At 41.3% G+C, this 26,364-nt stretch overlaps 1 protein-coding gene across 7 annotated transcripts in view; it reads right to left on the bottom strand.

Annotated features, from left to right (window-relative positions):
• Positions 1 to 26,364, bottom strand: part of MARK3 (microtubule affinity regulating kinase 3) — a 126,153-nt gene that overhangs the window by 25,599 nt on the left and 74,190 nt on the right. For 4 of the 7 annotated variants that reach the window (XM_047738358.1, XM_047738360.1, XM_047738359.1 and 1 more), the window contains exons 4-12: positions 16,957 to 17,005; positions 14,181 to 14,246; positions 9,876 to 9,946; positions 5,127 to 5,183; positions 1,791 to 2,027; positions 1,507 to 1,626; positions 1,156 to 1,255; positions 733 to 845; positions 11 to 164 (exon numbers count right to left, since the gene is read on the bottom strand). In XM_047738358.1, coding sequence (XP_047594314.1) covers positions 11 to 164; positions 733 to 845; positions 1,156 to 1,255; positions 1,507 to 1,626; positions 1,791 to 2,027; positions 5,127 to 5,183; positions 9,876 to 9,946; positions 14,181 to 14,246; positions 16,957 to 17,005 — 967 coding nt within the window. The remainder of the gene's footprint in view (positions 1 to 10; positions 165 to 732; positions 846 to 1,155; positions 1,256 to 1,506; positions 1,627 to 1,790; positions 2,028 to 5,126; positions 5,184 to 9,875; positions 9,947 to 14,180; positions 14,247 to 16,956; positions 17,006 to 26,364) is intronic. The other 3 variants (XM_047738361.1, XM_047738363.1, XM_047738364.1) reach the window with 2 other exon arrangements.

The following is a 26,364-nucleotide window of genomic DNA, read 5'->3' as shown; positions in this document are numbered from 1 at the left end:
TCAGACTTACCATGGTCACTGTACCGCCTCTGCTTCTGGCTGGAAGAAACACTTCTCTGCACCTTGTGGTGAGGAGACTGGCCAGTACTGTTGTTGAGGTCACTGCTTGGCCTAACCTTAGCAAGTGAAAGATTGCTGCTAGAACTGGAGTCACTAGCATCCAGCTAAGAGGAAATGAGAAGAACAGAGCAAAAACCACAACACGGACCCAAGTGGTATGTTAGGAAACTAAACTTTTCATAACACACAAACCTCTCACAAACAGTTCACTCTACAGATGAAGAATCACATCACATTATAGATGAGGAATTCTGTACAAAAGTACACAATTTGTACAAAAATGACAACCTTCAATTTGGGGAAAATATTTTTCTGACTGATGAGAAAGCTCACAAAAGGACAGGTATTTAGGAGCTCTTTCTAGGCTTTTTCATATAATTTAAAATGCTCTCTGTTCACTCATCTCATAATTTCTTTACATCATTTCTAAACTATTAATGACTATAGGTTAACTTACAACATTCAAGTTTGTGACAATACCCACCGTTAAGGTTCTACCTCAAAGTTAAAATAGTAGTTCGTAATGGTCAGAGCAGTTAGGTCTGTCATTTGCAGGTAAATTTAAAAATGATACATCAAATATCATACATATTAACAAAGTAAAATCTAAGAAAAGAGCTTACTAAACTCATTTACCTAAAAGTCATGTTAGCTCTTTCTGATTACTCTTACCTCTGAAGATTTTCTCCCCAATAGCAAATACGTAGCTGTGATCTCATCATATTTCATCTTACTAAGAGATTCTTGAATTTCTTCTTGTGAATATCCCATTCCCACCATAATATCTAAAAGAAGGACATAATATAGTGTATGTGTTTTGTTTGGATACAAAATCACTGTGTTACAGGATAAAATAATTTCCTTTATTTGACCCCAAATTTTGTAGATTTCCTAACACAAATGGGCAGTTAGCTTATTTCTGAGTTACTAAGTGATATTCTACACTACATTAAGTTCCTAAATATGACAACACATAAGGTGAATCGCGTAAGTTACATTTAACTTCCTATTATTCCCATTTTAGGCATATCCATAGGTGTCAATACAGAAATATGTTACTTGCACACACACAGCATGCAGGCACAGAGTAATTACCTATTCTTTTCTGGTCTGAGATGTCTAGTTCTGGTTCAACAAATGGTTTAAGTTCATCTTCTTCGTGGCCTGCATTGATCCATCTGTCCTTCATGATTTGCTGAAAGGTGAACTGTTCATTAGCAGCATAGAACAAAACATGCTGATATCCACAATATTAAGAAAAATTTATTTTCAACATTTCAAGGATTATATCTCAAAGGGTAACTTTCAGAAAAACCTTTAATAGTCTCAATTTCTGCTTAAAAAGCCCCAGGACAGTATTCAGTATGTCCTACAATCCAAGCAAAGTTCTAAAAATACTGTAAAGATTCTCTGAAATCGTTACTTATTTTGCACTTATGCGATTACCTCTAGAGTGCCTCGTTTTATTGGATTTAGCACCAGGAAACGTTTGAGAAGGTTTTCACAGTCTGTGGACATGTAGAAAGGGATTCTGTATTTCCCTCTTAATACTCTTTCTCTCAGTTCCTTTGGGGGGGCAGGGAGGAAAGAAAATTAGTGAGTCAATTTTTAGGTTAAAAAAGAACCCACTGAGACCCCATCATACTGACAGATTATTAAAATATTAACCCTAATCATTTAATAAAATGTTTAGCATTCTGAAGAAAGTGGATAACAACTGGTTCTTATACCTTTAGGTTCTGTCCATCAAAGGGGAGTGACCCGCTGACTAGAGTGTAGAGAATTACGCCAAGGCTCCACACGTCCACTTCTGGCCCATCGTATTTCTTGCCCTGGAAGAGCTCTGGGGCTGCATATGGAGGACTGCCACAAAACGTATCCAGTTTACTGCCAACAGTAAATTCATTGCTAAAACCAAAGTCAGCTATTTTAATGTTCATATCAGCGTCTAACAATAGATTTTCGGCCTAGAGGGAAAACATCAAGACAAAAATGAAATTTAACCAAAATAGAATTAGAACTGTGACAGAATTAGGCATTTCATAAAAGCTTTTTGTAATGATATAAAGTTAATATATCCTAATGAAAAAAATGAGAAAACATTCTTTCTAGAGGAAAAGCAAAAAAATAGGAGATAAATTAGAATTTCCAATTTTATTTTAAAGTAATCACCATACCCAATGTGGGGCTGGAACTCGCAACCCTAGGATCAAGAGTCAGATGCTCTACTGAGCCAGCCAGGCACCCCAAGATTTCTAATTTTTAAACATTAGCAACCAGTAACAGATATAAGGTATAGATGAACTCTGGCAATATTTTAAACAACAAATGCCCAATGATCAAAAAAAATCATTTATATAGCTTTCTTAACTAGTAAGTGGCTTTTTTTTTTTAAGATTTTATTTATTTATTTGACAGATAGCGACAGGCTGAGAGGCAGGCAGAGAGAGAGAGAGGAGGAAGCAGGCTCCCCGCTGAGCAGAGAGCCCGATGTGGGGCTCGATCCCAGGACCCTGGGATCATGACCTGAGCCGAAGGCAGAGGCTTTAACCCACTGAGCCACCCAGGCGCCCCTTAACTAGTAAGTGGCTTTAAAAAAAAATGAACACTTGCTTTAAATGGCCAACCACGTTTTATAAAAAAAATTGCTAAAGAGCTGTACAGTGGCTATCACAGGGGAGGGGAAAGCCCCAGACCTCATTCAAGATACAGATCACAGTCATTTTCACTCATTTCACCAAATATCCACCACGTGTCAACGACACATCTGGCATTATATATTTGTGTCTGAACATGTAATGATGAACAAGATAGACAGGGTCTGGCCCTCAAGGAGCTGTTAGAGGGGGGAAGGCAGAAAACCAAGCAGCTGCACTCTGACCTAAATGCTGTAACTGAGGATGTGTGGGGAGCTGTGGGCTTGGCACTGAAAGGCGCAGGAAGGTTTCCTAGATGGGGTGAAATCAAAGCTGCTGCCTGGAGGCTTCGGTAAAAATAGTCTGAAAACCCAGAAGGAAAGAGAGAACATGTTTTATATTCAAGAAACTGAGACAGTGTGTAGGAAAGCAGTGCAGGGGACATGGCCAAGGCCAAATCACAAAGGGCCAGTTTAATGACCAATAGAAAGTTCAAGTTTTCAATCTAATGGCAATGGGGAGCCGTTAAAGAGTCACTCAAGCAGGAAAACAACAATCATATTTCTATTTTTTAAAAAAAGATTTTATTTATTTATTTGACAGAGAGAGAGAGAGATCACAAGTAGACAGAGATGCAGGCGGTGCGGGGGTGGGGTGGGGGAAGCAGACTCCCTGCTGAGCAGAGAGCCCGATACCGGGCTCGATCCCAGGACCCTGAGATCATGACCCGAGCCAAAGGCAGAGGCTTAACCCACTGAGCCACCCGGGTGCCCCTCTTATTTCTATTTTTAAAAGGCCATTCTGGGGGCGCCTGGGTGGCTCAGTGGATTGGGCCTCTGCCTTCGGCTCGGGTCATGATCTCGGGGTCCTGGGATCGAGCCCCGCATCGGGCTCTTTGCTCAGCGGGAAGCCTGCTTCCCTTCCTCTCTCTCTGCCTGCCTTTCTGCCTACTTGTGATCTCTGTCTGTCAAATAAATAAATAAGATCTTAAAAAAAAATAAAATAAAAGGCCATTCTAGTTGCAGCGTGTAAAATAGATGAGCGAGGGAGAGGCAAGATTGGAAGCAGGGAAGACTAACAAGAAGCTGGTGAATGAGATATTGGCAGTCTGGAGGACAGTGGTCCCAGGGAGAGAAAAGAGCGTGCTCAAGAAGTATGGGGAACAGTAGCAAAAGGACCTGGAGACTGAGCGGATGGTAGAGCAAAGGAGACTGAGGCACCAAGGGACATGAGGTGTCAGAACAAGAACATTCCCATTCAGGAAGGAAGAAGGTAGGCTGTGAGCCTGCTGAACCCGAGGGACAGGAGCAGAGTTTAGCTGGTGCCCATCTGTCACCTCAGGCTGCAGGCATGGATTCTGGGGGTCATCAGCACACAGGTGGCCACCGCAGCTACTAGAGTGAACATGTAAGCAGCACAGATGGGTGTGGAGAGGGACAAGCTACTGATGATGATGACATGCAGAGAGGGAGGAAGCGAGTACCAACAAATACAGATGGTATTTAGGGAGATACGGCTGTGAAGCTGGAGAGAGAAAGCAAGTATATGTAGAAGGGGACTTGGGGTGGAGAGTTTTTTTGGTAGAATATGGTCCAGTCTTCAGCATGATTTTATAAATGCTGCTGGTGGGAAGCCAGTAGGTAGAGAGGGCCCAGAACCCAGAGACAGGGTCAGCTGAGCCAGCCTACCGGCTGTAACAAGAAGAAATGTTCTGAGAGGTGAAGGGCGGGTGTTGGCGAAGCTTACCTTGCAGGTTTGCTGGGAAACTGAAGGAGTTTCTGCCTGGCATTTCTATGTTATCTGGGAAATAGAAAACCTTATCCTATGCCAAGAGTGAGGGCAGGGGCAGGTCTTCAGTACCACTGTTAACAGGAGAGAACACTGTCCAGAGACAGAGAAGAGGTGGCCAGGTGGTACTGAGGGCACCGTCCAGGTGACAGCAAACATTTCTGGAGGTGCCCCTGTTTGGCAGTGTGATAATATTTCTACAGAGACCAACTATGAGCTACCTTCATTCACTAAAACGTAAGATACTTTTACAAAAAATTTTTATTGTGTTATGTTAGTCACTATAAAATACATCACAGTTTTTGATGCAGTGTTCCAAGATTCATTGTTTATGTACAACACCCAGTGCTCTATGCAATACATGCTCTCCTTAATACCCACCACCAGGCTCAGCCATCCCCCCACCCCTGTAAGATACTTTAAATAAACTTCATATTTCATTAACACCAAAATCTGATTAAAAGAATCAATTATTACATAAGTGATGGATCAATAAATTCTACTCTTGAAAGCAATAAAAAGATCAATTATTATAGGATTTACTTTGTCTTCTTAATAACACAGTCTAATTAGTGACCACCAAGAGAACTGACCACATACAGGCAGAGCGTACTCTCACAGACCAAGGGCCCTGCAACTCACCTTGAGGTCTCTGTGCACAATCCGCTTTTGGTGGCAGTACTGGACTGCAGATACAATCTGCACAGGAGAGACACAGGTTAATCATCATCATTAAGATGAAAACCTCATTAATGTTCACACATGCAAAATACTCTGTGAACACCTGACTCTGTGGGTCTCTAAAAATAATTTTCTTGTGCTTTGAACTTTCCAATTGAAGAAATTCAGGGGTGAGGGTAAGAAAAGATAGGTTGAGGATGTTCTTCCTGCTCTCTCCAGTTTTTAATGGGTAGTCTCCTCTTGGTCTTATCCCCTGACATTCTGGTTATCTGTGAATATGATGCCAGGGCCCAAGAAATCACCAGGATCTGGAGGACCCTCGCTGACCCCAGAGCCAGGATCATATGGTTCTAGTGCAAGCTTTCCATATCCATGTAATTAACTCGAAACCAAACTGTTAGTTATAGACTATCCATGGCCAGGCGTTCATCCAGGTTGGGTCTCCTCTGTTAATTACTTCTCTTCCCAGTCAGGACTGCTCCTTACAACAAACACTCTCGTCATTTTAGCTGATGTGGGTTCAAAGACAGCAAAACTTACCCACCTCTCTGATGATCAGTTTCCTCTTCCTTAAAATGGAAGAGTAAATGTAACATGTGAACTGGACTAGATAAGTTATCATGTGCTTGATCTGGAAGGGTCCCTTCTACGCTCAGCAAATGATGTAAATTCTTTATTACTTATTTAGTAAATTTTGGGTCATTCCTGTTGATTAAACAACTATTTTGCTGAAATTTTACACTTACTTGTAATTTTTAAGAAGCCTTTTCTTTCTCTCTCTCTCTTTTTGAAAGATTTTATGTATTATTTATTTGAGAGAGAGACAGAAAACAAGCAGGTGGGGTGGGAACAGCAGAGGTAGAGGGACAAAGCAGGCTCCCCACTGAGCAGTGAGCCTGATTTGGGGCTTGATCCCAGGACCCTGGGATCATGACCTGAGCTGAAGTGAAGCCAGACACTTAATTGACTGAGCCACCGGGGCACCCCAGAAGCCTCCTTTTCTAATTAATAAAAGTTTTATATGCCTATTACAGGAATTTTAGGAAATACAGAAAGGTATGCATAAACGCATGCCTGCTAACATCTCTTATTGTTTTAGTGTGTCTGCTTCTAATCTTTTTGTTGGTTATTAGGCCAGTGTAACTACATGTGACCACATACATGCAAAACTGGGGTTCTAATGATAATACTGCCTGTTTCTCCAGATCATCATCAGCTTTTTTTTTTTTTTAAAGATTTTATTTATTTCTTTGATACAGAGAGAGAGATCACAAGTAGGCAGAGCAGCACAGAGAGAGCGAGGGGGAAGCAGGCTCCCTGCTGAGCAGAGAGCCTGATGCGGGGCTCGATCCCAGGACCCTGGGATCATGACCTGAGCTGAAGGCAAAGAGGCTTAACCCACTGAGCCACCCAGGCGCCCCCATCATCAGTTTTTTTTTTTTTTTTTGCAGCCCCCCCCCCCCCCTACACTGAACATAGACCCTCAGAGAATGTTGTTTTTGTTTTTAGGTGGGCTCCAGTGTGGGGCTTGAACTCATGACCTTGACCTTACTTCTGCCTCATCTGACATTCCCTCTTCTCTCCCCATTCCCTCTTCTCTCCCCACTAATACTGAGATTTCTCCTACAGGTTACTTTCAAATTCTGCCTTTGAATAAGGTTTGACAATTTCCTACCCTTTCTCAAAGTGATCAAAGTTGTTCTCCTTTTACCTCCAAACAACTCAAAGTTAACCTTTTTAAAGCCACAATAACCTGAAAATATTCAACCTTAAGTCACTGGGTTTTTTTGTTCATTTTGCATTCTTTTAAGCTGGAAGCAGTTATTTCTTTAAAAAGGTTGAGGATCTGGATGTTGTCCAGGTTGAAATATGAATGCAAACTTAATTTACCTCTAGTCAGACAGGAAAAAGCAGAGGCAGCTACATTACCAACCCACCAAGAAAGAGGTGAGGAAAGATGATGGAGCCAGGAATCTGTTCTCTTTCTTTGAAAAGAACAGAGCTCATTCAAAAGCTTAAAACCACACAAATGGTCATTAGGATGAGAATGGCCAAGGAGGTGGGAAGGAGACACGACCTGCGGATGGATGTGGAAAGAAGGGCCTGTTTCTGACAGATAATATTTTCATGAGGAGTGTACCTTGTGTGTGGCATACCTTCCTCTTTGCCACGAAGAGGAAGACTTCTTATTCAGTCAAAGTAAGAATGGCTTATAAACTTTTGTAAAGCATGGCAATTTATAATGGAGCACAGTGGAAACACCAATATCCTGATTGATCCTTCCAGGTTTAAATGGAGGATGTTAAGGAAATACTAAGGCAAGAAGGAAGGATTACATTACATTGTAAACAGTATAAATCAAGTCATTAGTTGTAAAAGCACATAAATTATCTTTCCCTGACCAACTAACGGGTTCCTCAAATAAAGACTTCAGAATTTCTGCAGGGAATTTATTTATTTATTTATTTTTAAAAAAAAAAAGATTTTATTTATTTATTTGACAGAGAGAGAGAGAGAGATCACAAGTAGGCAGAGAGGCAGGCAGAGAGAGGGGAAGTAGGCTCGCTGCTGAGCAGAGAGCCCGATGTGGGGCTCGATCTTAGGACCCTGAGATCAAGACCTGAGCGAAGGCAGAGGCTTAACCCACTGAGCCACCCAGGCGCCCCGAAATCTTTTTTAAAGGTTATTTATTTTTTTGAGAGAGTGAGTGAGCACGAGTCGGGTGGAGACACAGAGAGAAGGAGAAGCAGACCTCCCGCTGAGCAGGGAGGCCGACTCAGGGCTCTATCCCAGGACTCTGAGATCACGACCTGAGCTAAGGCAAACGCTTAACCGACTGAGCCACCGAGAGGCCCCTCTGCAGGAAATTTTAAAATAAAAGCCTGAGCGATTGACTCAACTGGTAGGTTAGTAACTGCCCGAGTCCCTCCAACAAGTCAGACCCTGCCAGGGCATGGGTGGAGACAGAAGAAATGAGGAGCAGTCAGTCACAGGGTTATGTGCTAGTTGCTTCCTTGGAGACGGTCAGGCTCAAACCTGCTGTTCTTCACAGTCAACAAACCATATTCACATAAATGTTTGTGAGTCAGACAGATTCAACTTAGTGGGAAGGGATTTAAGAATTATGAGGCAGGGGTGCCTGGGTGGCTCAGTGGGTTAATTAAGCCTCTGCCTTCGGCTCAGGTCATGATCCCAGGGTCCTGGGATCGAGCCCTGCATCAAGCGCCGCATCGGGCTCTCTGCTCAGCAGGGAGCCTGCTTCCCCCTCTCTCTCTGCCTGCCTCTCTGCCTACTTGTGATCTCTCTCTGTCAAATAAATAAAAATCTTTATTTAAAAAAAAATTATGAGGCAAAAAAAAAAATCTCTTGGCTTTTAAGTAGTCAATTTATAAAAATTAAGAGTATAGCTATGGAAAGGGCCAAACAGACTTTGTTTTGTCATAAAGAGAAATTTGTGCTTCCCTCTGTAGATCACAGAATAAAATGATATCAGAACTGGAAAGCACTAGGGGTGCCTGGATGGCTCAGTCATTAAGCGTCTGCCTTCAGCTCAGGTCACAATCCCAGGACCCAGGATCAAGCCCTGCATCAGCTCCCTGCTCGGCTGGAAGCCTGCTTCCTCCCTCTCCCACTGCCCCTGCTTGTGTTCCCTTTCTTGCTATCTCTCTCTTCCCTCTCTTGCTGTCTCTCTCTGTGAAATAAATAAATAAAAATCTTTTTTTTTTTTTTTTTAAAGATTTTATTTGTCAGAGAGAGAGAGAGCTCACAAGCAGGCAGAGCTGCAGGCAGAGGCAGAGAGAAGCAGGCTCCCTGCTGATCAAGGAGCATGATGTGGGACTCGATCCCAGCATCCTGGGATCACGACCCGAGTGGAAGGCAGCGGCTTAACCCACTGAGCCACCCAGGTGTCCCTAAATAAATAAAAATCTTAAAAAAGGCGGGGGGGGGGGGTGCACCTGGGTAGCTCAGTGGGTTAAGCCTCTGCCTTCAGCTTAGGTCATGATATCAGGGTCCTGAGGTCGAGCCCTGCATTGGGCTCTCTGCTCGGCAGGGAGCCTGCTCCCCCCCTCCCTGCCTGCCTCTCTGCCTCCTTGTGATCTCTCTGTGTCAAATAAATAAATAAAATCTTAAAAAAAAAAAAAAAAAAAAAAAGAATTGGAAAGCACTTCAAAACTAATCATCAAATATAACTTCCAATCTTTGTAGGTAGAAAAGTTGAGGATACGAAGAGTTAAATTATAGCCAAAGATTAGTCTTAAAATTTGTTATTTAATAGGTTTTAATTAAAAATACCATTAGTATTAATGTTTTTAAGTTAAATTTAAGCCTACTCCTAGCTTATGTGAGACAAAAATTAATGAATTTTGAGATTGTGACACTCTTCTTGTTAAAAACTGGGAAATGGTTTTAATTAATGCAATCCTAAGTGTTTTGAAAGACTCTAGATTTTTGATGCTATTGTCAAAAACTAAGGTTAAGAGTGAGGTGAAATCTTGAGAAAGCTAGAAATAGAACCCATTGTTGCCTCTTACACAGTGCCTTAGGCATGAAAGATACTTAATAGATAAAGTTTTGTTAAATTGAATGGCCAACCCCTCCCTGCTCCATCCAATGGGCCTTATAACCATTTAGAGAGGCAAACACTGTCTGTTTCAGGGTTTAATAAGCAAGATTAGTTTATTAAATTAATAAAGGTGCATTAATTCATACCTGTCTAAATTTAGCTCTTGCTTCCTTTTCCTTCATTCTTCCATGTGCGACCAAATAGTCAAACACTTCACCTATAATCAAGAGAAATAAAAGTAAGCAGAAGTCCTACTTCTGAGCACTAATTTTCCCATAAACTGATGATGTTTCACTTTTAGAAATGCTCTAATTTTTATTTTTAAATACAGGCATGAAGATAACAGAAACGTGGATTTTGAACTTAAGGCCTAGCCTTAAGTTTAACTACAGGCAAAAGTTCTTTGACAAAATCTTTAAACTAGAGAAAAACCCTAAAATTAAACTTTCCTATGTTTATACAACATTTTAAGGGTTATATTTTCAACGTGCTTTAATAAAAACTGAAAGTTAAAATGGGAAAATGATATGTGTTAAAAGAGGATGGTATCTCCACTGTAGGATTATTAAAAACGCAGTTCCTGAATATAATAATTAATTCAACAAATATTTATTGAGTGCCTACTAACTGCCAGGCACTCTCCTAGGCTCTAGGGAAATATAGCAGTGAGCCAAGTGAAGTCCTTTTCCTCATGAAGAGTTTACATTCCAGTAGCGAGAGAGAGGTAATCAACAAACACGCGAATGGGACGTCAGCTGACAAGGACTATGGAGCAGACGTAGGGGAAGAAACAGGAAGTGGGTCTGCCTGTGCAAGTGCTTTGGGGACTACTGTGAGGGAGAGGGCACTGTCATTATCAGGGAGAAAGAGTCTAGGCAGTAAGGCTATGTAGCCAAAGAAGTATGAACAAGGAGAAGGAAATTACTGGATGGTCATGGAAGATGGGAAGGAGGCGTAAGGCCATGAAGAGTCCCGCAGGCTTTGCTCTGAGTGAGAAGAAGCAGAAGAGGCTATGAAATAACTGACCTCTTGGAAGGGTCACTCTGGCTGCCAGAGTGGAAAAGAGGTCAGGGTCAGGAAAGAGACAGAAAGATAAGAGGGAGTAGCACAATAATCAGGGCAAGAATGAGGGAGGCTGGGCCTCAAGCGGGAAGTGGCAGTGGTGGTGAGAAGTGGGGGGGTTCGGGATTCAGTGGGAAGGTCAGGCCAACAGAACATGCTAGTGGACATCCACTTGGTAGTTTAAACAGTAGTAATTCCTCAGGGAAGAGGTGGTACTTCAGGAAATACACTAGTATTGCCAATTGCTTATCAACGGGGAATAAAGAAATAATTCGTCTGAAATCAACAGAAAAGGGTACTAATTGAGCAAATGATGTTCCTCAAAATATGCCCTGGGAAAGAATCACATCTACTTTATACAAATAAAGAATACTTCCAGCAGCTGAGTGACAATATTCAACTAAAGGATTCTGATACTTAAAAAAAAATGCTTAGTTTCAGAACATAACATACTTTTGAGGAAAAAGTTACTCTGAATTCTATATTAGTATCTCTAACTTTTAAGCTTCTAGCCTAGCTGAAACATTTTAAAAGAATGGATGGGCATAAATATTTTTAAGTTATCACTTGATTGCATAATGATCTTTTGAAACACATTACAAACTGTTAATTTACACTATACAATTTGTTTAACTATGATGAATTATGAAGTTAAATGTCAGCTCAGTAAAGTGTCCACATTTTCTAAGCAAATGACCTTTCTCTTTGCAGAATAGTATACGATGTCAAAACAAGTGGTTAAAAAGTGAAAGCAACTAGTGTTCATATCATACAAAAACCAGTTTCGACTTAAAAGAAACTACCGGATTGAACCCACTAGCTGCTGTACCCTCTAGCTGCTGCAGAGTAACCTGGAGAAAAGTCCAAGTCTGTCAAAAATTTTTAAAATATTTTTATAAATTCAAGAGCAATATAAACCTCTTAAGAGATTTTGGAGCAATAAAGTCATACTCACGATCACTAAATTATATATCAGGAATTCAACCCAGAGCTCTTTATTTTCCTTATTAAAAATGTATTAGCACTCAGATTAAGAAGCTACACTGAAAACCTCAAAAGGCTATTTGTTGGAAAAAGACAGCAAACAGTGGCTCTCCCCACCCAGGTCAGGGACCCTGTGGTTGAGAGGACACTGGACAGGTCAGTTCAGAAAGCCCTCAGTCCCAGTTGGGGTCCTGTCACTAAACACGTGACAGAACTGCTGGCACAGAACCACCTTCCAGAGGTTCAGTTTCATCCGTAAAAATTAGGCAGTTGCTTTGGATAGACTTCTAAGATTCCTTCCAACTGTAAAATTCCATGATTCTACCAAACTGAGAAATACCAGGCTAAAGAGGACTAGATAGTCAATTTAATGACACTTTGGCTGTTCCAGATGACAAATGTGTTGGGGATGATAGAATAAAACAGATGTGCTGGGGATTGATAGTGCTTTGTTGAGCTGATTAAAATAGCCCAAAGCCAAGAAAGCCCTATGACTGAGGAGTGCTGTTACAGCGCTGAGCAGCATACTGAGCCCTTAGAGGACGGCTGTGTTAGCATATCCACTAAGAAGCTCAGAGACATGCTGACTCATCAGGTCACACTGTCAATGAGAGGTCCTGGGTAGACTGACCCCATGTCTTTGTTTTCGAAAGCCCACCCTCTTTCTACTAAAAGTGGATGAGTTGTGCCCCTATATAAGAAAAAGGGTTATGACCCTAATGCCTAAAATAGATGAGAAAGGACAGCCGTGACCAAATGACCAATCAGGAGAGCGTATCTACTGTCAGAAGGCTAGGGCTGAGGGCTTGGCAGCGTGACCACAATGACTTCCCGGCCCCCGCTTCCTCAAGGTTTGTAAAAGCCCATCCTTCCCTGTCTGGCCACATCATGGAGTCCTTGTGAGGATCACAGGAGATCTGGTGAGAGACAGTACCTGTGCACTGTAGAAACTATAGTTTCTATAAAGAAAAGATTATGAACATAACTCTGTAACACAAACAGAAAGTACCAGTACTGTAACACAAGCAGAAAGTACCAGAACTCCGTACAGACTTGTGGTGCTGCAATTCAGTTTCCGTTCTTCTACTCCTCCCCAATGTGAAAACACCCAACTAAATTCTCAAACCACACATTTAAACTCTGAATCAGACAATAATGAATATGAGAAAGCTCATCAAAGGTTTTCCTACTGTAACTCATTCCTGCCCACAGCAGGTTTATAATCTTCTATTTAATTGTTAATTCATTACAATGAGGCTGTGGTTTTCTGTCTGATCAAAATGCTGACGATAAAATAAAACTAGTATAAGCAAAAGAGTCAAAGCTATACTCATGTCCCTAGTTAAACAGAGTATGTCCCCAGTAGAAGTCCCCACACTTGAATTCTTATTTGTAAGCATCTGCATTGTGCCAGGCACTATGTGGAGGTATCAAGGTAGGGAGCACACAAAGACAAATCAGAAAGCTTCTGCTCTCCACAGACAAGGAGACTCACAGGTGGTCCAAAAACTAGAAGCCCAACCCAACCTCAACCCCAAAAGCAGTATCTTTGTAAAAGAGAACAGTTATATACATGCATTTCAGAAAAAGACTACATGTATATAATCTTGTAGGCAAAAAATGACAAGTCCTTGATCTTTAAGGAAAATCTAAATATATGCATTGCAACCACCACTTCTGGCCTTGGGAAAGATGAACATCAATGACATTAAAATCTGATAAAGAAAACCATCCAATAGGCAGTATTGCATATTTATAGGTATATTTATTTCAAACAGGCTAATGCACTGACATATTTAAAAATCCAACTTCTTAAACAAAATGTGGTGTGCATATATACATAATGGTATATTACTGAGCCTTAAAGAAGGAGAACTCTGACATGGATGAGACTTGAGGACATTATGCGGAGTGAAACAGGCATAAAAGGACAAATGCTATGAGAATCCACTCATGTGACTATAGTCACATCCACAGAGACAGGAAGTAGAATGGTGAATCCCAGGGGCTGGGGAGGAGGAGAGAGAAGTTAGTGTTTAACGGGGACAGAGTTTCAGTTTGGGAAAATGAAAAAGTTCTGGGGATGGTGATGGTCATGGCTATACAACAATGTGTATGTACTTAATGTCACAGAACTGTACACTCAGAATGGTGAAAATGCTAAATTTTGTGTTATGCACATCTTACCACAATAAAAAAAATCCAAGTTTTAGATATTAATAATGCTAATAGTGAAGTACCTAAATAGCAACCCACAGAAGAGCCAAGACAGCTTTACTGATTCTCATGCTACTGTATTACAACTCTGGATGTTAAATGAAACCTTCACAATGATCCACATGGCAGTGTGGTTGTGGATCCTTCTAAAAGGGAAGAAAGAAAGAAAAACTATGGAAGTTTCTTACCTCCACTTGCATACTCCATGATTAGGTAGAGCGTTTTGTCAGTTTCAATGACTTCGAACAACTTCACTGAGGAAGGGGAAAGGATACCGGAGAAAAAGAAACAAAGGTCTGTATGCATATACACTGTACATATAAACTGTAAGTACGAAAAGTAACTTTTTCCCCGTTGAAAATTTTCATAACTGGCTGGTTTAATAGAATGTTTTTTGGGAATTTTATCATAAATTACAACAACACATTTTATAAAAGCATGGAATTCCGTTAAGAGTCAAGATATGTCTGGGTCCTCAAACGACGTAACGTGGGCATGCACTCAGCAGTCCAGGCTGTGCACCTACTTGCATCTCCTCTGTCCTCATCCTGTATGGTGCCTACATTGGCTAGCTGCCCTTCCTGCTGACGTGCCTCTCCCTCAGGAAAAGGGTTCTTACTTCACATTCAGTCTGCAGGAACTGCTCAGATCTATTCTACTTCTCCAAGTTTAAGTGCATTCACTTGTCATTATAGCTTTAAAGATATATAGAACAATTTCACTTGAGACTTCTGTTGCTTGGGAAACTTCTGTTCACTTGTTCTCAGAGAACAAGGTTCTTTTGTTACTATTCTGAAGCCAGAGATGGAAAATAGAAGGGATTATGCTATAATTAACTGAAAAGGACTTTTTAAAGAATTATTTGCAATGGGTCAGTCTGACTTTGTTATACAGCAGTCTCTTGTCACAGATCAAAATATGATTTCTATTACTTTTAATTCACAAAACCATATCAAACCAATATATATACATTTTAAAAAGAAACTGAAATACATTTCTAAAGCTACTGAATCACTATTTTTTATACCTACTTTATTTTGGTAATATGTACTCTAAAGTTAAATTTACCAAAAAATGGGGGATGGGGTGCTGGTCTCTTATATTGTAGGCTATTTTCTGACATTTTAATATAGAGTATCAGACCAAATTAAGTGCCTTATACAGTAAGTAATATATGTTTGTTGAACTGATGAATAAAACTATCATATCATTTTTAAAATAATATGTTCTGGTTGCCGGGAAAAATGATTTAAAGAAATTTAAGGCATATATGCTAGTAAACCATCAATATACAAATAAACCTTTTCTAAAATTCCAACGTAGATATTGGGTCTTCTGGAAAAACTATCTGAATCCAATAGAAATTTAAATTATTAGAATTATTAAATTATTAAATTAGAATTATTCAATTATTATCAAAGATATGCTATTTGGAATAAGTAGAGAGAACTCTAATCAGGGCACAACCTAACTAAAGAACAAAATAACTACCTTTAAGTTGGCTAGTTCTAGGATGCAGTGATTGGTTATTTGGTGAAAACCTGGAATCTGAAACCAAGAATTAGCCAGGTAACCCCCAGGGCTGAAATGAAAAGTGAAGAAAGGTTTTCTTCCCATGATTATATTCCTTGTTACTTTTCTCCAAACATTATATTTCACTGATTCTAAGATTAAATTTTTTCACATTTTAACTAACATCACTAAGAATTTTTTCCTTAGCAGCATGTAAAATAATGCCTTTTAAATGATGTGTCTTAGACCTGATGAAGTAGCTTGTGTCTCCATTTTATCTTCTATTCTTGTGCCTTAAGAATTCTTGATATGACACCCAGAACATCAATTCGTGCCCCCACTTTCCAGAACTGATTTTGATATTAAACTGGTAAAAGTGCCTGTCTTCATAGCCACTTCATTCTTGAAATAATATTATGGATTGTAGGAGCTATCACTATGTAAAAAAACAGTTACATTATTCAAAAAGAGCTCTAGGGGCACCTGGGTGGCTCAGTGGGTTAAGCCTCTACCTTCGGCTCAGGTCATGGTCTCAGGGTCCTAGGATCGAGCCCCGCATCGGGCTTTCTGCTCAGCGGGAAGCTTGCTTCCCCTGCCCCAGCCCCGCTTGCCTCTCTGCCTACTTGTGAATTCTCTCCCTCTGTTAAAATAAATAAATAAAACCATAAAAGAGCTCTATTATGTTATGTATGTGATCAAACATTTTCACTGAGATGAATTTACAAAATATACAAAATACTAAGTAATTTGCGTAGTTTCACCTTGTTCCTATGATTATGAGAGCAGGACATGATGACCCCTACTCATCCTTACTTACTTATTTTTAAGTAGGCTTAACACCCAACTTGGGGCTTGAACTCATGACCCTGAGATCAACAGTCACCTGCTCTACTGACTGAACCAGCCAGGCACCCTATACCCTTCCTTTAAACCCACCTCATCGAACCTAGCACTGAACTATGCACACAGAGGGCACATGAAGCAAATCTGTGCTGTATAAAACAATTCCTAAAAAAAATTCCATTAGATAGCAGGTGTCCTATATCTTTTAAAATATGATTCAATGGACAAGTAATTTCTTAAGAACACTGCCACAGCAAAACCTGTTATACCTCTGAAAATCTTAACTCTGATTTAATTTCTTTTCCCATATATGAATTAAATAAAATTATTTTCTAATTTGCATTAAAACTTGGAAAGTTATGATCTGATTAGAGTTTCTACTGCATTAAAACTTTAAATTCAAGAGTTTAATACCTAAGGTTTTAACCTGTCTTTAGTAATTGCAAAAACTTAATACAAATGATGAACAATTTATATAAATAAATATTTTATGAAAAGTGTACCTGGGCTAGGAGGGGGGAAGGACTCTCCTATCACTCTTGGAATGTAGGTTGAGACCCCAAATGGAATGCATTTAGACCCAAAAATATTTAAGAAAGCAGAAAATACCTATGTTTGGATGATTTAAAATCTTCATTATTCTTACTTCTCTGAAGAGCTAAAAAACAAACACATAGTTCCCCAACACAGGTTATTAAACATTCTACTCCACTGCTGCAACACAAATTTAAACCTTCTCTTAGACAACTGCCTCACTGACAATGTTCAACAGTCTACACCCGACACGAGCATGCAAGTCCAGGGCAGCTATAAATACTTCAGTTTTTGCTCCGGGAAAAGCAGAAGTTGCAGAGGAGGATGATACCACAATCTGAATTCTATTTTGCTATCTTGAACATGTAAGATCGGATTTAGGCAAGAATAGCTTGTGATTCGACTCAGTCTGATTCAACATACCACTGCAAACCCAAATGTATGCAGTCCTGATGAACTACATCGTGATTGTGTTAGAACTGATAATTCCAAGTAATTCTTTTTTTTTTAAGATTTTATTTAGTTGATAGACAGAGATTATAAGTAGGCAGAGAGGCAGGCAGAGAGAGAGGAGGAAGCAGGCTCCCCGCTGAGCAGAGAGCCCGATGCGGGGCTCGATCCCAGGACCCTGAGACCGTAACCTGAGCCGAAGGCAGAGGCTTAACCCACTGAGCCGCCCAGGCGCCCTCCCAAGTAATTCTGTGAGAAGATTTTGAACAAAACCACTGTGGGAAATCCTTGTTGGAGAAGACAGGTAATTTAGCATGGCAGCTGTGGCAGACAGTTAAATTATGATCCTAATGAGCCCTGCCTTGCATATTTGCACTTTGGTATGGGCTGGGTGACTTGCTCTGGCCAATGGGACATTATCAAATTTGAAAACAAGAAGAGAGTGAGTGGATAAATGCTTGCATATCCAGCACTTGCTCTCTTGGAATAAAGATGCCATGATATGAGGAAGTCAGTTTGGCCTCTTTGAGGATGAAAGAGTACATCTAGGGAAAGACCCACTGTCCCACCCGAGTACAGCCCCATCAATTTATCAGCTGAATGCTGCCACACCAACGAACCTAGAGGATCCCATAAGAAAAACCATCCAGGTAAGACTGGTGGAGCTGCCAAACCATCACAGAGAATAAGGAGAAATATTAAACTTTGTTGATTAAACATGTGTTGTGAATTCAGAAGAGTCATGGTGTTACGGCCTAGGCTAGTATCAGAAGATCTCAGAAAATAACAATTTTAGAGGCCATCTTATCCAACCCTCTTGAAGACAAGTGGAAACCAGGAAAGGAGAGGAAAAGATCTCCCAAGGTCCTGCTCTCTTTCCGTGGGGAACTGGGCCAGAACCAAGGTCTCCCAACAACCAGTATCTATAACCTTTGGGAGGTATGGGCTGGGAAGAACTTGGAGAGAGGAGGAGAAGCTGGCTATGTGGAAAGAAATCTGGGGAGAAATCACGGGGCTTACGGCACTTGTTCCGTCTACCACATCTAATCTAGAACTGAATCAGTACTTCACAACTAAGAGCAGGGAGATGGACATGGACCCATCTGACCTCTAAACTGAGCTCAGAGCTTAAAAACATGGAGTCAGATGCGTAAGATTCCTTTCCTGAATACTGGATCATCTCTAAAGGCTGAAGCACTTTTATTCCAACACAAATATCTCCTGTTGCTGTTGTAGTCATTCTCGCGTTTTGTGTTCTGAGATGAGAAGATGGCTACTCTGACCACCACTCAGGCTTGAGTTCTTCGTTTCCCTCTGTCAAGCCAACACAGAAACCCTGTCTTCCAATTCATTATAGTTGAATTTGTAGCTTATAATCTGAATCTCCCAGTTATTCCCACAATTGCTAAAGCAGGAGAGTTCCAAGCTGGATACAATACCAACACAAGTTAGGACCCCGCATTTAGTATAAAACTCAGACCATGGCCATGGCGACTTCTACTATCCCTGCAACATGAGCTCCAGCCATGCTCTTCCAGCTACCCTGATTCCTCTCAGGTATCAAAACATTTGAACTGCTTTCCTCCCTTAGAGTCTTTTCTCCGTTCTGTCCTTGAAGTCTCAAGCAGATTCTCTGAAAACCTTATCTAAGAAAATCTCCTTTGTTTTACATCATAGTGGTCTGTTTACTTCTTCCCCAGAATGTCTTTCAAGTATAAAGATATATTTCTGTGTACCTGTTTATTGTTGCCTTGTCATCCACGTGGGGTGGGGAAAGGCACACTGGTCTCCTTTCACTACTGTATACTTGAAACCAAGCCTGGCACACAACAGAAACTCCTTTGTTTGATAAATGCCTTTATGAAAGTACTAACTACCAAGAAGTATGGTCTGAACCAGCCTCCTTAGCATTCTAATGACCACATTGCTTTTAAATCCTGAGTACCGGAATGCTTGGTGCAGAGTTGTCATAATTCTGCTGGCAGGAGAGCAGGTCAAATGAAGGCAATCATTTTTAAATCCCTACTAGCAATGCAGCACTGAAACACAGTAATCAGAGCCACACAGCGGGAAAAGATACAATATTACAGGAATTCAAGGAAGGCAGAGCTCACTTTAATTTGGGGTAGCAGGCACCACTGGACGTAACCAGATTCATGCAAGACTCAAAAAGATGTCCACAGTAAAAAAATGAGCTATGTGTGCTTTGTATATGTGGCTGTGGCCAATTAAGACCATTTATTTAAGGAAGACCAAGTGATCCATCTGGCAGAACAGCACATTTCGGAGTGTGGGTTTCAGGCTACCTGCATCAGAATCATAAGAGTGTGCAAACTCCAGGTCCCTGGGCTCTACCTCTTGCTAGATCTGAAGCGGGACGAAGAATCTTATTTAGAGCAAGCACCCTAGGTATGGTGGTTTTAAAATATGTCCACAAATTCTCTGACAATCCTCTCTGCAAAAGGTAGAAGTTCATATCCCTCTCTTCTGAGTGTGGGGCACACTTAGTGAGTGACTCACTTAAAATGACTAGATACTGTGGCCCCCTCCATGCTCTCAGAGATCACTTGCTTGTGTGTTGTGGGGGCATTAAACACCTCGATGGACAGACGCTAGATGCCAAGGTACTGAGGCCTCCTCATGCCTACAGCTGGTGAGGAACTGCAGCCCCTCAACAGAACCAGGTTAGAGGGCCCTTCTGGAAGCAGACCCACCAGCCTAATCAAGTCTTCAGATGCCCGCAGCTGTGGCTCTTACCCAAAACAACTTTTTTTTCTTTTAAAGATTTTATTTTTATTTATTTGACAGACATAGATCACAAGTAGGCAGAGAGGCAGGCAGAGAGGAGGAAGCAGGCCCCATGCCGAGCAGAGGGCCCGATGCGGGGCTCGATCCCAGGACCCTGGGATCATAACCCAAGCCAAAGGCAGAGGCTTTAACCCACTGAGCCACCCAGGCGCCCCTTACCCAAAGCTTCTTGACAGCACCTGTGCCATCACTCCCAAACACACGACTCATAGAACTTCGAGGTAACAAATGGCTTTGTTTCAGTTGCTGAGTTTTGGGGTAATTTGTTAGAGAGCAGTTGAAAACTAAAATACCGCAGACAACCCATGAGTTACACCAAGGCATGTGTTGTGAAATCACAGAGGAAAGGTAAACGGCACCAGACAGAGGGCTGGGTCGTATAGGCTTAATTCTGGAGGCAGAAAGAATACCCACAGATTCCCTAGTAGGATAGTGTCAGGATATTACCAATAACTTTGCATATCTGCTGCTATCAGAACTGTTTCAAGCAGAAATGAGTAATAAATCTATAGCAAGCTAATCAAGGAGGTGGAGAGGAAGCAAGAAGCCAAGAGCTACAAGGTATCCACTGTGTCTGAAGCGCAAGGCCAGATGCTTCCACCTATGGTCTAACCTAATGTTCACAACTCTGTCCAGCGACTCTGATCAGCTCCAGTGGACATGAAGGAGAACTGAGCAATTTGAGAAACATGTCCAAGGACTCCCAGTCAGTAGGTGCTGGAGCCAGGATTCCAAGGTCCACACTCATCTCATGATGCCATGCAGCGGCCTTTGAAATTTAAAGTAAAATCACTGATAAGATTATAAGCTGCTGGTACAGAAAATTCCAGAGCAACAGATGGGCACTGGCACAATTTTTAGAAGTTGACAATCTGCATATAAGTGATAAAAATGTCAGAGATTCTGGGGAAGATGGAGGAAAAAAAACACTCAAAAAAACAAAAACTCCACAATAACATGCCAGAGATTTCATATAATTGTATCAACTGTGAACCATAGCTGAAGATAGTTAAATTTGGATAGAAATAACTTACTGAAGAGAAAGCATGAAATTTTAGGAAGTCCCTATTGGGATTATACAATGTATATTTTTTTAAAGTTTTGTTATTATAAAAGGACACTTAACGAGAAATCCACCTCCCCCTACCTTAATTCAACTTACTTCTCTACATTCTTCTTAAATCTTATGCAGATGCTAGTTATAAAAAACAAAACGAAAGAAGACAAATATTTGAAGTGCAAAAATTCTCAATTCACTGACCAATTTGCAACCTCCCAACATCTTCAAGTCCTCTAGGAACCGGTACCCAGGAGGAGAACAAACATGTTCGAAGGCAGAGATTGGGGATCCTGGTAATCAAATACCAAGGACCCCAAATGTACAGTACCATAGACTGAAGAGATGTCCCAACAACCAGGACTTGGAATGCCCAGGAGTTATCTTTGGAAAAAGACAATTTAACAAGCAAAGGAAAAGTAAAGTGAGCACATTAAAAAAAAAACACGGAGGGTGGGGAGAGGAGGTTACATAAGACTGTCATCTAAATCATGATGGTGAAAGTATTCAGACTCCCCTCTCCAGATACATAATCGGTACAGGAAGGAACAGGCTGTGACGGTGAGAGCCTGTGCTTTCATGGCAGAAGAGTGACGAGCAGAATGACAACTTAGGTCAGAAACAATGAAGCAAACATAATGACCACCCTCTTCTTGCATAGAAAATAGTCATGCTATAAATCTAAGATCTGTGGGTAATTATCAGCAGTCTTGGATAAAGAAAAGGAGACACAGTAAGGAAACAATCAGAGAGTAAAGAAAAGGGAGGCTAAGTGGGCATTGACACCCCTGTGTGGGTCCGTGTGCCACTGGGAGACAGAGAAGACATGACAGGCTGCAGCAAGGCAGACGGAGCTGCTTGTGGACGTGCAGTGTGAGGGCACTTGAGGCCAGAGTACATGGTATTTGGGTCTGAAGCTCAGGAGAAAAATCTGGGCTAGAGATACGTTCCGTAGAATTACCAGCATAGAAATCGCATCCTTGGGAAAGAAATAACATTGCCTAACTGTGCAGGATGAAAAGACAGGAACTCCAAAAAGCAAACAGTTCAGAGAAGAAACAACTTGAGTCCACAATGGAGACTCAGAAAAGGAGGCAGGCAGAGAGAAAGAATGAAATCCAGACACTGGAGCCTAATGTCTAGAACAGACCTACACATGCGGCCCAGAGTCTATTCACCAACAGCATCCCAGGTCCTGGCCCATCTCGAGGGTGCTTCAGGAAGGAAAGATAGAAGGGTGATGGACCTGCTTTTCCTCTTCACCATGCAGAAACCTCTGTCCCTTTGTCCTACTACACTGCTACTGCAGCTCTGCTGAACAGAAGAACAAATCAAAGACTCTCTTAGATGAAACCAAGGGAGAGAGGCGGGCAAAAGCTCACTGAGTTAATGGAGAAGAAACTGTGAAGAAAACACATTGGTGTAAAAAAGGAAAACTATGTCTTTCCTTTTCTATACACAGAATATCTCTGGAAGGACAAACAGAAACCAATGGCACTGGTTGTCCCAGGGGCAGGATCAGGGCGGCAGGTAGTCAAAGGCTGAATGAAGACCTTTCCTTCAATACTCTTTCTGTCCTTTGAACTTGAATACTGTAACTGTATTATCTACTTCCCTTCCCTCAATTAATCTGATTTTTAAGAAGGGTTGAGAATGAACAAAGAAAAGTTTTTTGTTTTTGTTTCTTAGGCTAAAAGGGAAATTCTTGAAAAAGACAAGGTAGCTAGAAAAGCTGTATTTTGATCATTCTTAATAAGAAGAGCATTTTTAAAAGAAAAAAAAAAAGAGGAAGAGCATTTCTTATCTCTTTTCACCATGTGGGTGGAGGATGCCAGTGGGTGAAAGGCAAAAAAGTCTTCTAGGGAGTATCTCTGAAGTAAAGTAAATATGAGAGCCACTGCTGTAACGCAAAATTTAAGGCAGATACAGACTGGAGTCACTCTCAGAATCACTCCAACATTAAATATCTTAAAATAAGGAACAGAATAGGAAAGTTAACAAATGATAGGGAAATAAGATAATTATTAACAACATTACCAAAGACCATTTGTCTAACACTAGCCAAAAGCAGTGACCGCTCCCACTCGGGAAGAGAGATCTATAGATGTGGAGATATGACAGTTCTGTGTATTATGATGTATTTAACTAGAATTTTACTGATGTCATATAGGTCACGGACACATTTTTGCTAATATCACAGTGAACATCCTTGTACAGTAGTCCCCTACCCCACAACCTTCTCTGCACTTTCAGTTCCCTGAGATCAGCCTCAATCCAGCAGATGATACTCCTTCTGATAGATGGTCAGAAGGTCAGTAGAGCCTAACGCTATGTCATAGAGCCTACCTCATTTCACCCCATCACAAAGGCATTTTATTATCTTGCATCATCACAAAAGGTTAAGTACAGTACAATAAAATGTTTTGAGGGCACCCGGGTGGCTCAGTGTGTTAAAACCTCTGCCTTTGGCTTCGGACATGAGCTTAGGGTCCTGGGATCAAGTCCCACATGGGGATCTCTGCTCAGTTGGGAGCCTGCTTCCCCCTCTCTCTCTGCCTGCCTCTCTGCCTACTTGTGACCTCTCTCTCTCTGTCAAATAAATAAATGAAATGTTTAAATAAAATGTTTTGAGACCACATTCACATAACTTTACTACAGTATATGGCTATAATTATTTTTTTTTTTTTAAAAAAGACTTTATTTATTTGACAGAGATCACAAGTAGGCAGAGAGGCAGGCAGAGAAGGAGGAAGCAGGCTCCCCGCTGAGCAGAGATCCCGATGTGGGGCTTGATCCCAGGACCCTAAGCTCATGACATGAGCCAAAGGCAGAGGCTTTAACACTCTAAGCCACCCAGGCGCCCCGGCTATAATTATTCTATTTGGGGGGCTATATATAGCCAAAGGGGCAGAGGCTGAAGGAGAGAGAATCTTAAGCTGACTCCCGGCCTGGTGCAGATCCCCATGCAGGCTTGATCCACAACCCTGAGATCATGACCTGAGCTGAAACTGAGCCATCCAGGTGCTCCTATAATTGTCTTATCTTATTATTAGGTTTAAAAAAAAAAAAGAGAGATTTATTTATTTGAGAGAGAGTGTGTGTACGCAGGGGAAGGGCAGAGGGAGAGAATGTCCAAGCAGACTCTCGCTGAGTGGGGAGACTGATGTGGGACTTGATCTCACAAGCCATGAGATCAGGACCTGAGCCAAATCCAAGAGTTGGAAGCTTAACTGACTGAGACACCTAGGCGCCCCATATTTTATTATTAGTTATTATTACTACTCTTTTACTGTGCCTAAGTTATAAATTAAATTTTATCATAGGTGTGTATGTACAGGAAAAACATAGTATATATAAGGGTCAGTACTATCCACAGGCGCAGGTATCTATAGGGACTCTGGGAACATGACCCCCTGGGAAAAAGGGGGACTATGTATATACAGGGATATACTACTTGTACACTCAAGCAAATATTCTGGCAGGGTAGGTTCTTAGAGATAGGATGGGGGCCAAAGGGCACACTGGCTTTCTTTTTTCTTTTTTTAAGATTTTTATTATTTTTAAATTTTTTTTTTTAAGATTTTATTTATTTATTTGACAGAGAGAGATCACAAGTAGGCAGAGAGACAGGCTGAGAGAGGAGGAAGCAGGCTTCCCGCTGAGCAGAGAGGCCAATGCAGGACTCGATCCCAGGACCTGGGGATCATGACCTGAGCCAGAGGCAGAGGCTTTAACCCACTGAGTCACCCAGGCGCCCGTAAGATTTTATTTTTTAAAGTAATTTCTACACCCAACATGGGGGTTTGACTCACAACCCCAAGATCAAGAGTCACATGCTCTACTGACTGAGATAGCCAGGAGCCACGCATGCCCTCAACACTTTGCTAGTGCTGTATTACTTGATTAAAACATATTATGCTACTGGGGTGCCTGGGTGGCTCAGTGGGTTAAGCCTCTGCCCTCGGCTCAGGTCATGATCTCAGGGTCCTGGGATCAAGCCCCGCCTGCCTCTCTGCCTACTTGTGATCTGTCAAATAAATAAATAAAATCTTAAAAAAAAAAAAAAACCAACAAAACCCAAACAAACATATTACACTATTGGCAACAGTGAGATTTCCTGTTTCCCTACAGTCTTGCCAACATTATGCATTATTAGTCTCTTGCAGATCTGACTGATGAAAAAACGGTATCTTTAGGATGTTGAACATTTTTACTTGAATACTGACCATCTGTCCTATTAATTACTTAAGTATATCTTTTGATTATTTTCTATTAGATTATATATTTTCACCGATTTGCATAACCTTTTATAGAGTAAGAAAATAAGACCGGTGTATGCCAAGGCAGATATTGTTGGTTACTTATCCAACCTCGCCCCTGCCCTCCTCTTCTGTTTGTCCCTCTTTGTAAAGTACCCACAGGTAATCCTTCCAACTTTTTAAAGCTATTTCATCTACTGTTTACCTACTTATTTCCAAAGATTTTTTGAAAAATTTTTTAAATTTTTTTTTAAAAGATTTTATTTATTTGACAGAGAGAGATCACAAGTAGGCAGAGAGGCAAGCAGAGAGAGAGAGTGAGAGGGAGAGAAAGCAGGCTTCCCGCCTAGGAGAGAGCCCAATGGGGGACTCGATCCCAGGACTCTGAGATCATGACCTGAGCTGCAGGCAGAGGCTTAACTCACTGAACCACCCAGGTAGCCCCTAAATTTTTTTTTAATTTTTAAAAAAAGATTTGTTTATTTGACAGAGAGTGAGATCAAAAGTAGGCAGAGTGGCAGGCAGAGAGAGAGGAGGAAGCAGGCTCCCTGCTGAGCGGAGAGCCCGATGTGGGGCTCGATCCCAGGACCCTGAGATCATGACCTGAGCTGAAGGCAGAGGCTTTAACCCACTGAGCCACCCAGGTGCCCCTAATTCTTTTTTTTTTTTTTTTTTAAGAGTTTATTTGAGAGAAAGAGAGTGAGAAAGCACATGACGGGGGAAGGTCAGAGGGAGAAGCAGACTCCCCACTGATTGGGGAGCCGACGAGGGACTAGATCCTGGGACTCCAGGATCATGACCTGAACTGAAGGCAACTGCTTCACCAACTGAGCCACCCAGGCGCCCACTTTACTACTTCATCCTTAAACTCTGTGACAGAAGTGTAAATCTCTTTTCAAATACTTTCAA

The sequence above is a fragment of the Lutra lutra genome, chromosome 7 (genome assembly GCF_902655055.1).
Source record: "Lutra lutra chromosome 7, mLutLut1.2, whole genome shotgun sequence".
Classification (NCBI taxonomy): domain Eukaryota; kingdom Metazoa; phylum Chordata; class Mammalia; order Carnivora; family Mustelidae; genus Lutra; species Lutra lutra.
This window is presented reverse-complemented; position numbering and strand designations above follow the sequence as displayed.